The following is a 13,463-nucleotide window of genomic DNA, read 5'->3' as shown; positions in this document are numbered from 1 at the left end:
GGACACATGCGTGCTCGCCTATGCGCGCTCGCGTGTGGCCGCTGTACTCTGCTCCTCTGCCTGCCTGCCTTCACTCAGACAGCGCGTGCATTCTCGCGTACTCGCTCCACCTCTAGACGTGAACGCCCACTCACTTCACACTGCAGAAGAGTTAGTTTAGCTCTGAGAATATCTAGTGAATGTACAGTGGACGTTTGTGCAGAAATAAATGTTGCAGCTCCAGCTCTTGTGAAGTGACGGGGTTACGCAACAAGCTACGTTATCGTCTCATTACCGACCGGGTGCCGGTGTCTCCCTGAGGCTGCGGTCGGGAGACGAGTTACTCGCTGCGGAGCCCCATTGCCTGAGCCTGCGCTGAGGAGGAAAAGCCAACACAAGGATCAGCATTGATTCATGGAGAGACCTCCGTCTGGTCAGCTAACATTACTGCAAGACAAAGAAGGTTTTGAATTGGATTTAAAAAAAATTTGAGGGGTTGATTGATTAACCCATTTGTGCCCGCAACTGAAATTTTGAATTTTGGACTTGCCTCAGCACAAATTTGAAGAAATTTTCAAAATCGGTCAAACCGTTTGGCTGAAAAGTGAGTTTTTCTTATCATACTTTATCTAGCCTTAGGGCACACGGGACTACTGGTTTTGCAGATGAAATATACAGTAGTATGATAGGAAAATGTCTGTATCTCAGAAACTACTAGATAGATAGTGTAATGGCAATTTTCATATCTGCATTAAGACAGTGTACTTTTAGATAATCTCAGGGCCTCACATGTTCAACTTTGTCACCATAAGACAGTGACCCGACGGTTTTGCCTTCTGTAACTGGAAACAACAGATTGCTGAAATACTTGTTATGTCTTGTGATGCTCTGTTGTCTGCTGTGTGCTGACGCATTGATACACTTTCTATCCTTCCCTTCTTTGCACTTATCTATGTGTTATGCTTTAGTATGTATAAATACTGACTACTCTTTGTGTTCGGGGCTCACTTGCCACAGTCCACAAAGGTGGCTGTGCTCGTGAGTCCATCTGCAGATGCTTTTCTTATTAATATATGCTTTTTTATTACATTTACTTGAAAGACAAGTTGTTACCTTGGTTTTTGAGAGAGAGAGAGAGAGAGATAGATGGCAATGCACAGGGACCGTAAATATACATATTAAATATACCAGACTACTACAACTAGTTTAGAAAATATAAACATTAAATAACAACATGCTATGTACAACAGCAAATTGTGTAATGAAATACTATGTATTATCAAGTGTGCAAGTCATAAAAATAAAACATAAAATGAAATGAGGTAAATATATACAGTTATACAGTATGTATATATATATATAATTTGTTTTATTGTAGGCCTACTTACAGCTGAGATTTGCTCTTTTGCAATAGATAGAATTATTATTAAGGAAACCTAGTAAATGTGTTGGAATGTTGCTGTAATACATAATTTTGATTTAATTATGTCATACTACATAAACAATAATATTGCGGGATAGTATGTCGTATGTCCTCTCTATGATCCCTCCCACCCCACACCCGGCCTGACGGCGGCCCTGTGACAAAGTGAGAGTGATTCCTCAATGACGCAGTAAAGAGTGACTAAAACAAACAAGTTTTGCAGCAACAAGAATAACAGGAAATAACAGTGAGAGTCACAATATGATCTTACCTGTAGATACAACGTGACAGAAGAGGAGCAAGTTGAGCAACACAGTTAACTTCATCTAGTTTTGATTAGTAAGAGAGAGAGAGAGAGCTACAGTCAGCCGACCAGCAAATATTTCGACGTGGGTCGTGAAGCTTGGACCTTGGTCGACTGAGGTGCGGATCCGCCCTCAGAGGCCTGTACTACGAAGCAGGATTTGGGGTTAGTGAGGTAACTTCAGGGTTAACTCTTCAGGGTTTTCCGTCCTACAAAGGTGGATCAATTCTTACCGGGTTAGATCGCCAAAAACTGATGCTGAACAGCTGACCTGCTCCGGAGCAGGTTATGTTCCAGATAAGAGATAAACTTCTATAAAAACACCTCCTACTGACCAATCAGAGCTCAATGTGGTGATTGTATGATAATATTACACACAAAGGAAGAAGTTACAGTCATAATCAAGCTATAAACAACACAGTTTAAACTGACAAATGCAGGAAGGACAGATGGGGGCTAGAGGGGGGCTCAGCTGAAAGAAGGTTCAAATAGTCATACACTCCATAATGGAGCCACAGGGTATACAGACATGTAATCTATTCATCCATTGCTCTCTTAAAATATATTTATAACTACACGACTATATCTGACTTTTGAGTGTTCCGTTAAATTAATAAATCCCTTTAATTTGGCAGCTTCAACTTTGTTACTTTTAGTCTTGATTAAGTGTTTAACTTAATCTTCCTTTTGTAAAATGTGCCGCTCTGCCTGTCTGTCTGCAAGTCTGTGGACTTGTCTGTGTTTGGTATGGAAGTTTTTATTGGTCAGATGCTGCAAACACCACCCCGTTCATGTGAACGCGCTCACAGCCAGACTGAGAAACCCTGGGTTGATTTACCGAGTTGATAACCAGCGTCGTAGGACCGCTTAGTGGGATCTTGTTATGTTCTGGTTAAACAAGACGTGGACCCAAAAGCAGCACACAAGACAGGTCTTAAAAGGTGTAACAATAAAGAATTTATTATTAATAATCAATCCAAAAATGGTGGACAGGGCAAGTCTCTCCAAGTCTGTTGTGGATGGAGTCAAGACTGAAAGTCTTAAAGGGGAGCGAGGAGCATGGGGAATGTGGTTCCAGTGTTCCTCCAGATGGTAATCCCGATCCACTGTGATCCAAGAGGAAGCAATGAGGTTGGAGAGTGAGCAGGCAGGAGCAGCAGGAAGCGGAGGCAGCTGGCAGGTAGGTATACCACACTAGGCAAAAATGCAAAAACAGGTATGAGCACAACAGGATCAAAAGCAAGCAAGGACAAAGTCAAAAAGGAATCTAACTAGCAAGGTAAGTGAGCCTGAAAGCGTACTACCACTGTGGCGACAAAAACGATCTGGCGATGAGTGGCAGGAAGACCAGGGTTGATATACTGCAGAGTGTGTCTTGATTAGTTGATTGTTGTCAGCTGCTCCAGCAACCACCGCTCAGGAGAGGGAGGAGGAGATGGCCACACCTCCTTCTCAACAGACAGACCAGACTAACAGGACAGGGAAACAGAGGAAACAGGGAAACTACTAGACTGCCCAGGACATAATATGACAGTACCTCCCCCTCAACGAGAGCCTCCAGGCGATTTTCCAGGCTTGTCAGGGTGCGCCCTATGAAAATCCCGGACCAGCTCAGCATCCAGGATGCGGGAACGAGGTACCCAGGACCTCTCCTCTGGACCGTATCCCTCCCAGTCAACCAGATACTGAAAACCGCGGCCTCGCCGTCTAACATCCAGTAATCGTCTGACCGTATAAGCTGGCTGGTTGTCAATGATCCGGGCGGGAGGAGGGGGATTGGTTGGAGGGACCAGAGGACTGGTGAGGACCGGTTTCAGCTGGGAGACATGAAAAGATGGGTGAATCCTGAGAGACTTGGGAAGAATGAGTCTGACAGTGGAAGGGTTAATGATCCTTTCGATCTCAAACGGTCCAATGAACCGTGCTGCTAATTTTCTGGAGTCAGTCTTTAATGGAATGTCTTTAGAGGATAACCAAACTCTCTGACCTGGTGGGTAGTTGGGAGATCCTGATTGGCTCTCTCCGTCTGTCCATTGGTTTGTGGGTGGAAACCAGACGACAGGCTGACGGTAGCTCCCAGAGCGTGGCAAAAAGACTTCCAAACCTGTGATATAAACTGAGGACCACGGTCTGAGACGATGTCCAAAGGAATGCCATGAAGACGGAACACATGGTTAGTCAAGAGAACAGCAGTTTCACGAGCTGAAGGAAGCTTCGGAAGACCAATGAAATGGGCGGCCTTGGAGAACCGGTCCACAATGGTAAGAATGGTGGTCATACCTTCAGAAAGAGGCAGACCGGTGACAAAGTCCATGCCGATGTGGGACCAAGGACGACCAGGCGTTGGTAAAGGGCGGAGCAACCCCACAGGTGGTCGATGAGAGGCTTTACCCCGGGCACAAACAGAGCAGGCGAGGACGTATTCTTTGGTGTCACTATCCATGGTGGTCCACCAGAAGTGTCGTCTGAGGAGAGACAGAGTCCGACTAATTCCTGGATGACAAGCGAACCGAGAGGCATGCCCCCACTGCAGGACCTGGGAGCGGACTGATTCTGGAACAAACAGCCGATTATAGCAGGTCCTGTGCCTGGATCTGGTTCCTCATGTTGCGCCTCCCGGACTGCTGACTCAACCTCCCAGGTTAGAGCTCCCACCACCATTGATGCTGGCAAAATGGTGTCCGACCCACTCGGGGTCTCCTTTAAGGCAAACTGGCGAGACAGGGCATCAGGCTTGATGTTTTTTGAACCAGGACAGTAAGTGATGGTGAAGTTGAATCGGCCAAAGAATAATGCCCACCGGGCCTGACGGGAATTCAGCCATTTAGCTGACTGGATGTAGGAAAGATTCTTGTGGTCCGTCCATACGATGAAAGGAATCTCTGCTCCCTCCAGCCAGTGTCTCCACTCCTCCAGAGCCAACTTCACCGCCAACAGTTCTCGGTTACCCACATCATAGTTGCTTTCTGCTGGAGATAGGCGTCGAGAAAAGAAAGCACATGGGTGCAATTTCTGATCAGGTTTGGAGTGTTGAGAGAGAACAGCCCCCACCCCAATGTCTGAAGCATCAACTTCAACCACAAACTGTAACGAAAAGTCAGGTTCCACCAGAATAGGTGCGGAAGTGAAGCGGTCCTTTAATAAGGCGAACGCTTGATCCGCCTCAGGAGACCACCGGAAAGGAACAGCAGGAGAGGTGAGTTTGGTCAAGGGGGCAGCAATTCTGCTGTAATCCCGGATAAACCGGCGATAAAAGTTGGCGAACCCAAGGAACCGTTGTAAAAGCTTCCTGGAGGAGGGTTTGGGCCACTCTGCCACCGCTTTAATCTTTTCCGGGTCCGTCTTCACCTGCCCACTCTCGAATATGTAGCAGAGAAATCCCACGAAGTCGACATGAAACTCACATTTCTCAGCTTTCACGAACAGTTTATTCTCCAACAGTCTCTGGAGTACTTGGCGGACATGATGTTGATGTTCTGAGAGATTACGGGAAAAAATCTGAATATCATCAAGGTAGACAAAGACAAAGCGGTTCAAAAAATCCCTCAAAACATCGTTCACCAAAGCTTGAAAAACTGCAGGTGCATTTGTCAGTCCGAAAGGCATTACCAGGTACTCGAAGTGGCCTAGTGGAGTATTGAATGCCGTCTTCCATTCGTCTCCCTCACAAATTCGTACCAGATGGTATGCGTTCCTTAGCTCCAGTTTGCTGAAGATGGTGGCTCCCTGTAGTGGTTCAAAGGCAGAACTGATTAACGGCAGAGGGTATTTATTCTTTACAGTGATGTTGTTTAAGCCCCGGAAGTCTATACATGGACGGAGAGTCTTATCCTTCTTGCTGACAAAGAAAAATCCTGCCCCTAGAGGCGAGGAGGACGCTCTGATAATGCCAGCAGCCAGAGAGTCATTAATATAAGTCTCCATAGTCTCTCTCTCTGGCCGTGACAAATTATACAGGCGACTCGAGGGAAAGGTGGTGCCAGGTAGCAACTCGATAGCACAATCGTACGGACGATGGGGTGGCAAAGAGAGCCCTCTCTTTGCTGAATACCTCACCGAGGTCATGATACTCCACAGGCACAACAGATAGTTCAGGAGGAGCAGACTTTGGAGGAGTGACACTGACCTCTATCGGAGGCAATGCGGACTGCAGACAGGATGAGTGACAAAAACTACTCCATTCAATGATCTTACTTGTGGTCCAATCAATGTGAGGGTTATGTTGCTTCAGCCATGGATGTCCAAGAACTAGAGGAGTCTTAGGAGCGGAAAAAACAAAAAACTGAATTAATTCCCGGTGGTTACCAGACAGAATAAGGAGCAGAGGCTCAGTACGGTGAGCGACAAGAGCTAGGGATTTGCCGTCTTATGCACAAACTCTGACTGGAGAATCTAGAGGTTCAGTTCTAATGCCTGCCTGAGAAACCATTTCAGTGTCCAAAAAACTCTGCTCAGCACCGGAGTCAAACAAAGCTAGTAATGGCAAAGAGAGCTGATTATGACAGAGTCTGGCTGGGATTTGAGTTCTGGGTCTGACATTACAGGGGGTTTCTGATGTGCTCACCAGTACCCCCACAGCTACTGGTGAGCCCTGTCCTTTGGGCAGAGCGGACAGGCAGCAAGAAAATGTCCAATTTGACCACAGTAGATGCACTCACCCGCTCTGATCCTTCTCTGGCGTTCAGAGGGAGTGAGACTAGCGCGACCAACCTGCATGGGTTCTTCAGACTGACCAGAGGCACAGGGGGTGGAGCCATGGGTATCGGGAATACCGGGGGCAAGTCTCGCGAGAGGAGATGAAGCGGCATGAAAGCTCCCGGAAGTCTGGGACTTGTAGTTCTTTTCCCGGCGTCTCTCCCGAATACGATTATCTAGCTTGATAGACAGATTAATCAACATGTCAAGTGAGTCAGATTCATCCCGAACAGCAAGTTCATCTTTAAGTTGCTCAGACAAACCGTGTAGAAAAACTCCTCGTAAAGCTTCGTCATTCCATCCGGACTCCGCTGCCAAAATCCGGAACTCCACAGAGTAATCTGCCACACTTGGCTGGCTCTGTCTCAGATTGAGCAAACGTTTAGCGGCATCTCCAACACATACAGGATGGTCAAAAACTTTTCTCAGTTCATTCATAAAACGGGCATAGGTAAATAAACTGATTCCTTCACCTCCCAACAAAGCTTCAGCCCAGTCTAGTGCTCTTCCTCTTAGTAGTCCCGTAACATACGATACCTTAGCTTCATCAGATGCAAAGGTGACAGGCTGTCGGGCAAACACCAGTGAGCACTGGAGGTGGAATCCTTTGCATTTTCCCAGATCTCCAGCATATGGTTCAGGTGGTGGAACAGGTGATTCTCTGATTACCTGAGGCGGAGGAGGCGGAGGTGGAGCGGGGGATGGGACTAATTGGCCAGTGATAGTTTCCAAACATTTTCCAATTTGCGTGATTTGATTCCCTAAAGCCTGCTATGTATCCTTAAGTCCTTGTAATAATTGATGGTGTTGTCCTAATAAATTTCCATGACTGGAAACTACCTTTTGAATGGCATCTTTGTCTGCTGGGTCCATTTGTTTGGCCAGATCGTTCTGTTATGTTCTGGTTAAACAAGACGTGGACCCAAAAGCAGCACACAAGACAGGTCTTAAAAGGTGTAACAATAAAGAATTTATTATTAATAATCAATCCAAAAATGGTGGACAGGGCAAGTCTCTCCAAGTCTGTTGTGGATGGAGTCAAGACTGAAAGTCTTAAAGGGGAGCGAGGAGCATGGGGAATGTGGTTCCAGTGTTCCTCCAGATGGTAATCCCGATCCACTGTGATCCAAGAGGAAGCAATGAGGTTGGAGAGTGAGCAGGTAGGAGCAGCAGGAAGCGGAGGCAGCTGGCAGGTAGGTATACATTTTGCAAAAATGCAAAAACAGGTATGAGCACAACAGGATCAAAAGCGAGCAAGGACAAAGTCAAAAAGGAATCTAACTAGCAAGGTAAGTGAGCCTGAAAGCGTACTACCACTGTGGCGACAAAAACGATCTGGCGATGAGTGGCAGGAAGACCAGGGTTGATATACTGCAGAGTGTGTCTTGATTAGTTGATTGTTGTCAGCTGCTCCAGCAACCACCGCCCAGGAGAGGGAGGAGGAGATGGCCACACCTCCTTCTCAACAGACAGACCAGACTAACAGGGTAAAACACACAGGAGACAAAAGGACAGGGAAACAGAGGAAACACAGGGAAACTACTAGACTGCCCAGGACATAATATGACAGATCTCAGTTGTTAGGGTTAGTGAAGCCAGGGGCCTGTTTCACAAAGCAGAATTAAAGATATCCAGGATAAGAGAGAAAGCGATGGTTGACCTATTTTAGTCAGTTCATCCTGGTTTAATAGGTTTCATGAAGGCCAAGCCAGGCTGAAGAGGAGCGAACAGGTTGAGCCAGGTGGAAGTAATTCAGATAGATGCGCATTCACTACTTTCCTCAATAGACCACGAGGTCGATCACAGATTTACTGATGCTGAAATGGAGTAAAAGTGTTCCGCATACTTTAAACCCAGTGAGAAACAGCTTTTAATGGAAGATTACGAGGAAGTTAAACATATAATATGTAGAAAAGGAGACACGGCTGTCGGCTGCTGTAATGAAACAGCGAGATAAAACGTGTCAGACAATAGCGGAGCGACTCAATGCGTAAGTAGCCTAAAAATAGCCCATAACGTTACATTCACTCACCACTGCTGTTAACTGAAACCGTCATAATCAAACCATTCAAGGAGTTACTGTCACTTCGCTTTAAAAGTGAGCGGTGGAAGTTAATATATTATTAAGGAAATTTACCATGGAGATTAATTACAACCCCTAATCCACAATGATAGAATACGATGATACTATATATATATATATATATATATACATAAAAATGATTAATACATTATGTTACATACTGTACATGCTTACAGTGTGCACTGGAATGATCACTTACTTCTCTTTCTAATTTCCTCGATGTCTTTTTATCTCCAGATCTCAGTCCAAGTCCTGCAGGGTTTTTTTTGTGGTTTTAAATGTCGACTCTTTAAATAAATCACTTTTTTCATTGATAATTGCACCTCTGCAAACTATATTTGCTTTTTAAGTGTGTGCTATATGCCTACAGGCATCTGACTTTGTCAGTTCTTTAAAACACATTAATTAGCACAGCAGGAATTGTGCATGGTCTGCCCCATTACTACCATAATTTATGTGCCGGAGGAGGCATCACAATTATGATCATCATCATAATAATCATAATGATGAATTACTTAAATTTAAGATGAATCACAAGTGCACAACTACAACTCGCATCATTAGACCATCATAGGCAATACAAAGTTATACATATTTGCTCGAAATAATAAAATTAATTATGGAGCCCCCCTCCTCCATCATCCTGTGGTGTGTTCCATTGCGCCTGATGGTACGAGTCCACTGGGGCGTTTTTTATCGAGAGGGGACGCTCCGCTTCCCAACATTGGACGCTTGGTGGGCTGCCACCGTGGATGTATTAAGAGAACTGGATACAGCATTGGAGGCAGGGCCCCGTTCATTCCTATGGAAGTTGATCGGTGGCGCATGAAGCCTAAATGGCTCGACTTCCGTCTGGAAAAGTACCCGGATCTTGGGCAGATGGACTATGGATGGGACATGTGCAGTAGCGTCCGCTCGGTCACATGACTCGGTCACGGGGTCCCAACGTCACGCTGTCGTCACGGCTTGCGCTCCAGCCTCGGTCTGGGTCTCACTCACATGATCGGGGGAAGGGAAATAACTCTGGATTCAGCTATTAGTGCGTTTAAGTGCTTAAAAACTTCTTTTTTTTTAAAATAAGGACTATTAGAGTGTTCGTACTAGGAAGTTGATTCACCAAAAAAAACATTATCCGCTGAGTTACCGACATCTCTTTCCCAATGTAAGTCTATGGGAAAAAGTCTTTTTGGGCCCAATGGCATCACGTGACTGACACGGAAGTTGCAGTACCGCCGTTTGGCCACTACGAAAGTCCGGATCGAAGAACGGCACACTTCCTGGGTTCTTGGCTGCCACTAGACACAACATACTCGCCACCTGATTGGATGAACGCTTTCTCTCCGTGGGCTGCTGCTCCCAGCTTTCAAACTGGAAACAATATGGAGGCTCGTTTGGAAACATTCTTCTCTTATTTCACAAAAATAGTTCACCGAAATGTGTATCTGAAAACATTTTGGATCTACAACATTTGTAGATGGCTAGCAGTGGCCCTGTAAAAAAATGACGCTTTGTCACGGCTGTTGGCGTTAGATACCGATGCACAAGTCACCATTGAGCGCCAGTATGTGACGAGATGGGATGAGAACCCGCTGTGTGTTGTCCCGCTGTATTGTTCTAGGGATGACAATATTGGTAGGTCAGTCTTCCACCACTTGTCGTCCAGACTGAAATATCTCAGCAACTGCTGGACAGATTAAGATGACATTTTGAACAAATATCCACGGTGGATAGAGGATGTAGCCGACTAATTTTGATGATTCCTTTCATTTTCCTCTGGCTCCACCAGTAGGTCAAAGTTTTCACTTATCCTGTGAAATATTCTATAAATGCCTACCTGTTATACAAAGTATGGAATTTAGGTGACGTGATGATAGCTGAGCCATCGCCATGACAACTGAGCAAACTCCTTCCACTGAATACAAATGTTAGACGTGGTTGAAAGGACCTGAAAAAGCGAGTAAGGGGACCTTGACGTAAGTGTAGAGCTGCAAAGATTGATCGATTAGTTGTCAACTATTAAATGAATCGCCAACTATTTTGATAATGGATTAACTGGTTTGGAACTTTTTTAAAAAAAGGCTACATTTTCTGATTCCAGCTTTTTAAATGTGAATATCTTCTGGTTTCTTTCCTCCTCTATGACAGCAAACTGAATATCTTTGAGTTGTGGACAAAACAAGACATTTGAGGACGTCATCTGGGAAACACTGATCGTCATTTTTTAACATTTTAATCAATTAATTGAGAAAATAATTGACAGATTAATCGACAATGAAAGTAATTGTTAGTTGCAGCCCTACTGTAATCTATCTAGATCTCTCCTCACAGACTATGAGTAAAAAAACGACACCATTCAGGTTTTGTTGTACAAAGGTGGAAAGCAATTTATTACATTTACTCAAGTACTTAAATCCAGTTTTGAGGTACATATACTTTACTTGAGTATTTCCATTTTTTGCTAATTTATACTTAATATACATTTTACTCCATCAGTTATTTACAACTATAGTTATCTTTCAGATTAAGACTTTACATACAAAAACACATACATTGAAAGCTTTTACTTCATTTGGAGTATTTTTTATTGCTACTTTTACTTAAGAATTAAGGTCTCCCTTGTAAAATAGATTTGTGTCAAGGTATTAGTTTAAAGGGGTACAAAGTGGCTCACCCACAGCTTCTCCTTAAAATACTCCTGCTGCATAGCAAGCTGATCCAGGAGGGAAGTCCACTCAATAGCATGAGCAAAAACGAGTCTTTCCACAGTCAACTCAAACTCACAAACTTTTAAAGAAAAAATGTGTAACTCTGTTTGGTCCATTTTGGTCAGTTCATTCTGTCAAGGTATTAGTTTAAAGGGTGGACCCAAATGTAGAGTGACCAGGCAGACAGATACAGTTAACAAAAAGCAAGCTTTAATTGTAAAGCTTGTGGAAAAAACTAGTGATGTTACGTGCTGTGCCGAGGCTTGGGAGCGTGTGTCGAGTAATCCAGGAAATTTTCCGCGATGCGCGTATCGAGGCTTGTATCGTTTTAGACCAATGACGTCATTGATGACGTCCGAAGCCTCGCTGCCCGGCCATACCGCGTGACAGGTTCAGGAAGTGGTTCAGTTCTTCACTGGTTGAACCAATGGATGTATTAAAAGAACTATTATTATACTATATATACACTATACTATTATTATATTAAACCAATGCCACTTTCCAGAAGTGACACAGAACACTAATATTACCCCTCTTGCCATTATTATATTATCACACTACAATACAATTATTGACAAAAGGATTGGTTTACACACATAAGATGCATTACTCACAAAACAATTACAGTTTATTATACATGTATGTTATATACTCATAATATCAAGACTTTCAGACTGAAACCGCAAATCCTCAGGGACTTCTACCGGGGCACCATAGAGAGCCTCCTGACAGGCTGCTTCACCACCTGGTTCGGCAGCTGCACCAACGTGGACCGTAAGGCGCTGGAAAGGGTGGTGCGCTCGGCCCAACACATCACCGGGTGCGAGCTGCCCAGCCTGCAGGAGCTTTACACCCAGCGGTGCCTCAGGAAGTCCCTGAGGGTCATTAAGGACACGACACACCCCCACAACAGCCTGTTCTCCCTCCTGCCCTCTGGTAGAAGATACAGGACCCCCAGGACTCTCACCAGCAGACTGAGGAACAGTTTTTTCCCCCAGGCCATCAGACTTTTAAATCTATAATTAATTTGACACATTCTTACACAAAAATATTTCTTATACTGTATATACTGTATATATTGTTAATACATATGTTCTTAATATGCCCTTGTATAAAGTATTTCCTTTTATAATTGTAATGTAAATGTAATATAATTTATTATTTAATGGAGCTTCCTAGTGAAAAGTATTTCACACGTTTGTACCTGTACAACCGGCGTGACAATAAACATCTTGAATCTTGAATCTTGAATCTTGAATATACTTACTAGAAAATAAACATTATATTATATAGATATAAATGGATTACATTGTAGTATATATTATTTTCATTGTTTATAGGTCACTCCCTACAGCCCTTCCTGGCGCAAAATACAGTATATCACAGATATGTGGTCCCAGTAGACCACAACCAGCACTGCTCCCAGTAGAGCACTTACACACCAAAAACTGACAACAACCTGATATTTTCAGGTGGAATTTCATTTCATTCTCACTCTGCAATATCATTTTCCACTTGTGCAATTTTGTTAATAGTCTGTTTATTGTCAATACTGTATAGACTGCTCCTATTTTATACTTCCTTCTATTTAAATGGTTCATATTTTGTTACACTTTGTTTAGTTCTCTTTTTTTTACTGTGTTAGCTGATGCTTTTTGTTTTTTGCACTATCCCCTTTGCAGCTGTACACTGCACATTTCCCCACTGCGGGACTAATAAAGGAATGTCTCATCTCATCTTATCACATGGTTCAGATCATATCTGCCTGTTTTACACTCTTTGACCACCAGGTGGTTTCGTGAGCACATGAAGCCTCGAGAAATGAACCCTTTTCCGAACCAATTTGCTGGAAAGCTTCAATGCTTCATGAAGCTTCAGCTCGCCATCACTAGAAAAAACAAATCTTAAAGGAAAACCAAAAACAGAGGGCAGGCTGAGAAAAACAACGTATAAAGGAAAAGCACCAAAAAACTAAACTGAGATCAAAAACTAAATTACAAACCAGAAGACACGAGGAACACAGGCAGGATGGCAGAGATAATACGAGCGACAACACAGACTAGGCGGGAGCAACGCCGAACTGACAACAACAGAGGGCTTAAATACAAGAGGGTGATTAGACACAAGTGGAACAAATCAGGGCGGGGCAGACAATCAAAAAACGCGGGAAAACAAACAAAGGTGGGAAGTAAAACCAGTCAAGACACAGGAAGAGTGAATTTCAAAATAAAACAGGAAACACTGGAATGCATGAATATAAAAGAGCCCAAATCC

The 13,463-nt window shown here is 43.9% G+C and overlaps 1 protein-coding gene across 23 annotated transcripts in view; it reads right to left on the bottom strand.

Annotated features, from left to right (window-relative positions):
- The window catches only part of LOC119502682 (major histocompatibility complex class I-related gene protein-like), a 334,522-nt gene that overhangs the window by 213,743 nt on the left and 107,316 nt on the right, over window positions 1-13,463 (bottom strand). Inside the window, exon 1 of one of the 23 annotated variants that reach the window (XM_037793780.1) lies at window positions 1,674-1,815. The exons of the other annotated variants lie outside the window; for them this stretch is intronic. Within the exon in view, the coding sequence (XP_037649708.1) occupies window positions 1,674-1,728 (55 nt within the window). The 5' untranslated portion in view covers window positions 1,729-1,815. Of the gene's footprint in view, window positions 1-1,673; window positions 1,816-13,463 lie in introns of those variants that run through there. 23 annotated transcript variants of the gene reach the window in all.

This window comes from Sebastes umbrosus, chromosome 15 (genome assembly GCF_015220745.1).
Source record: "Sebastes umbrosus isolate fSebUmb1 chromosome 15, fSebUmb1.pri, whole genome shotgun sequence".
Taxonomy (NCBI): Eukaryota; Metazoa; Chordata; class Actinopteri; order Perciformes; family Sebastidae; genus Sebastes; species Sebastes umbrosus.
The sequence above is the reverse complement of the archived record's forward strand: the minus strand, read 5'-3'. Positions and strand labels throughout refer to the sequence as shown.